Source organism: Quercus suber, unplaced genomic scaffold (genome assembly GCF_002906115.3).
Source record: "Quercus suber isolate HL8 unplaced genomic scaffold, Cork oak 2.0 scaffold_553, whole genome shotgun sequence".
NCBI classification, from domain to species: domain Eukaryota; kingdom Viridiplantae; phylum Streptophyta; class Magnoliopsida; order Fagales; family Fagaceae; genus Quercus; species Quercus suber.
In genome coordinates this window covers 21,052-24,186 of record NW_027070001.1, presented here as the reverse complement: position 1 = coordinate 24,186, position 3,135 = coordinate 21,052, and the positions used below count along the sequence as shown (strand labels likewise).

Below are 3,135 nucleotides of genomic sequence, written 5' to 3'. Positions count from 1 at the left end.
GTGCATTGATCGCCCAAGAGGACGGAGATGGCACTGAGCAGCCAGTATACTATATCAGCCGCGCCTTGAAAGATGCAGAAACTCGTTACTCGAGGGCAGAGGGGGCATGCTTAGCCATTGTATATGCTTCACAGAGGTTGCGCCATTATTTCTTGGCCTACGAAGTATGGCTGATGACCAAGTCCCATGCCATCAAAGCTTTGCTGCAGCAGCCGATCCTCTATGGCAGGATATCCCAATGGTTACTACAATTGTCGCAATATGATTTAAGAATAGGGACGCCCAAGGCAGTAAAAAGCCAGGCCATAGCGGACTTATTGGCGCAATTTCCAGGCGAGGAAGACTTCCCAACTGGATGATGAGGTTCCGGGGGAGGTAGCCATGGCAGAGGAAGTCGGAGAGCAATGGGTGATGAAATTCGATGGGTCCTCTACTGCCCAATCTGGAGGAGTGGGGGTAGTTTTGTACCACGAAGAAGAAAAGACAGTGGTACTGTCGTCCAAACTAGAATTCCCTTGTTCAAACAACACCGCAGAATACGAGGCCTACCTAACCGGGCTGGCCACGGCTCTCGAAATGGGAGTCAAACACTTGAGGGTATTAGGCGATTCAAATTTGGTGGTCTGCCAGGCCAACGGGAGCTTCTCCGTGAAAGAACCTAGCCTAGCCCCGTACAGCGCAATGGCCAAGAAAATGGAGGAAAAATTCTCAACTTTTGAAATAGAGCATGCTCTTAGGAATGAAAATTGATTTGCGGACGCGTTAGTCACGCTAGGCTCTCAGATAATGTTCGAAGGAGATGGTACCAGGGTAAAGGTCAGCAAAAGGAGAGAATCTATAATTGATACGTTGAGGGAAAAATTCCAAGAGGAACGATGCGACGAAGACTGGCGGATTCCCATAAAGAAAGCCTTGATGAATGAGGATGATGCCGCAGGACTGAAAGTACTAAAAGACTACGCGCTAGTAAAAGGGGAATTGTACCGCAGGATGCTAGGTGGGGTTTTGGCCAAATGTGTGAGACCAGAGGAGGCCCAGAGAAAGTTGAAAGAAGTACACGACAAGACTTGCGGATCTTGCAGAGAGGTCAGCCTTTACCGTAGACTCCAAAGGGCAGGCTTTTATTGGCCAAACATGGGCAAAGATGCGGATCAAGCCCAAACTCAGTGTGGGGCTTGCCAACTTGTGGTGGACAGAGAAGAAAGTTATGTTGTGTTCACCTGCGGAGACTGGAGAAGCCCATTTATCCAGTACTTGACAGAAGGCATCCTGCCACAGAAGCACAGTGAGAAATATAAACTCAAGAGGTTGGCAACACGCTACTTCATGCACAATATGGTCCTCTTTAAGAAAGGGTATGATGGGGACCCCTTAAGGTGCCTGGGTCCTGAAGAAGCAGAAAAAATGGTGAAAGAAGTGCACTCGGGAGAATGCGGGGAACACCAGGGGAAGAAAAGGCTTTACAGGTGCCTGCTGCAAATGGGCTACTACTGGCCTACCATGAAGAAGGATACGGCAGAATTTGTAAAGAAGTGCCACAGTTGTCAAGTGCAAGCCAACTTAATTCACACCCATCCGCAGAATTTGCACAGCATGGTAACCCCATGGCCCTTCCACACTTGGGGGCTTGATTTAGTAGGACCGGTTAACCCACCGTCACGAGGATATATATGGATATTGGTGGCTATGGAGTATTTTACTAAATGGGTAAAGGCGGTACCGCTCCGCAAAGCCACTGGAGGAGCGGTGGCAAACTTTATTAAAGAAAACATAATCGTGAGGTTCGGGGTACCCCACATAATCATCAGTGACAGTGGCACACCTTTTGTCAACAGTGAAGTAAGGAAGATGTTAGAATTCTACCAAGTTAAGCATCATTGGTCAACACCTTACTATCCTCAAGAGAATGGGCAAGCGGAGGCAACAAACAAAACTTTTATAAAAATTATAAGTAAGATGAGTCAGGAGTATACGGGAGGATGGGCGATGCACCTGCCAGATGCCTTTTGGGCTTACAAAAATTCGCCTAAGTTAGCCACAGGTTTTTCACCTTTTTCCTTGGTCTATGGGACCGAAGTGGTAAGCCCAGCGGAGATAATGACCCCATCCCTAAAGGTCATGAAGATGTAAGAGAAAGGAAGAGAAAAAGAAGTCCTTGCGGCAGAAAGGTGTGAAGACCTAGAGGGACTTAACGGAAAAAGAGAACAGGCCCAGGAACGCAGCCGTAGATACAGGCAAAAGATGACTGAAGCTTACGGCAGGATGACTAGGGAAAGAGTGTTCGCGGAAGGACAACTTGTTCTAAAAGTAGCAGACTATGTTAAAAGAGGCTTGGCAGGATCGTCCAAATTTGCACCAAAGTGGGAAGGACCCCTTATGATAAGGGAAGCACACCCAAGCGGGTACTACCGTCTGACTCAGATGGATGGCAAAGACTTAATGGATCCCATCAACGGGAAGTGGTTGAAGCAATATCATGCTTGAGGAGAAAACTTATATGATTGTTTCTTTTTCCTTCTTTTGTTTTGTTTAGAAGAAAGACAAAACCTTTATGTTCTTTTTTGTTCCCTTACCATTTTTCCAAGTGACTGTGTCACAACATGAAATTGTAACTTGCTTTAGGCAAGATGTAGTGAAAAACACCAAGTATTATTATCATATGTCATAGCAAGACGTAAAGTATAGCATCACAAAGTTAAGTTACAAACCCAAGTCATGGCAAACCAGCCAAATAGGTACTACAACAACACATAACGTACTAAATAAAGTCATAAGGAAAAGGGAACGACAACACAAGGAAAAAACTGCATCAACGGAAACCGGAAATAAGAGACTGATCTCCAAAACGATCAGACCCACCAATACTAGAAAGAAGACGCTCACGATGGTCCTCCAAGTCTGCCACCTCCTTTCTCAGGATCTCAAGACACGAGTCAATAGCATCAACAGTAGGTCGGACTCTCCTCATGAAAACAGCACGGGCAATCTCCCGGAGGTAATCTAAGATAAACTCCACAGCAAAACCTACGCTGATAAGCTCCTGCACCGCAGCCCTCCACTGCAGGATCCTCTCGGTAGAAACAGTGTCAACGAAGTTATGCTCTATGTCATTCAACACACTCCCCAACATCTTCA

The 3,135-nt window shown here is 46.4% G+C and overlaps 1 protein-coding gene across 1 annotated transcript; it reads left to right on the top strand.

The window, feature by feature from the left end:
- The first annotated feature begins 381 nt into the window (after positions 1-381).
- On the top strand, positions 382-750 carry LOC112035896 (uncharacterized). Its single transcript, XM_024068728.1, has one exon. The coding sequence runs from the start codon at positions 382-384 to the stop codon at positions 748-750; it is 369 nt and encodes a 122-aa protein (XP_023924496.1).
- Positions 751-3,135: the final 2,385 nt, after the last annotated feature.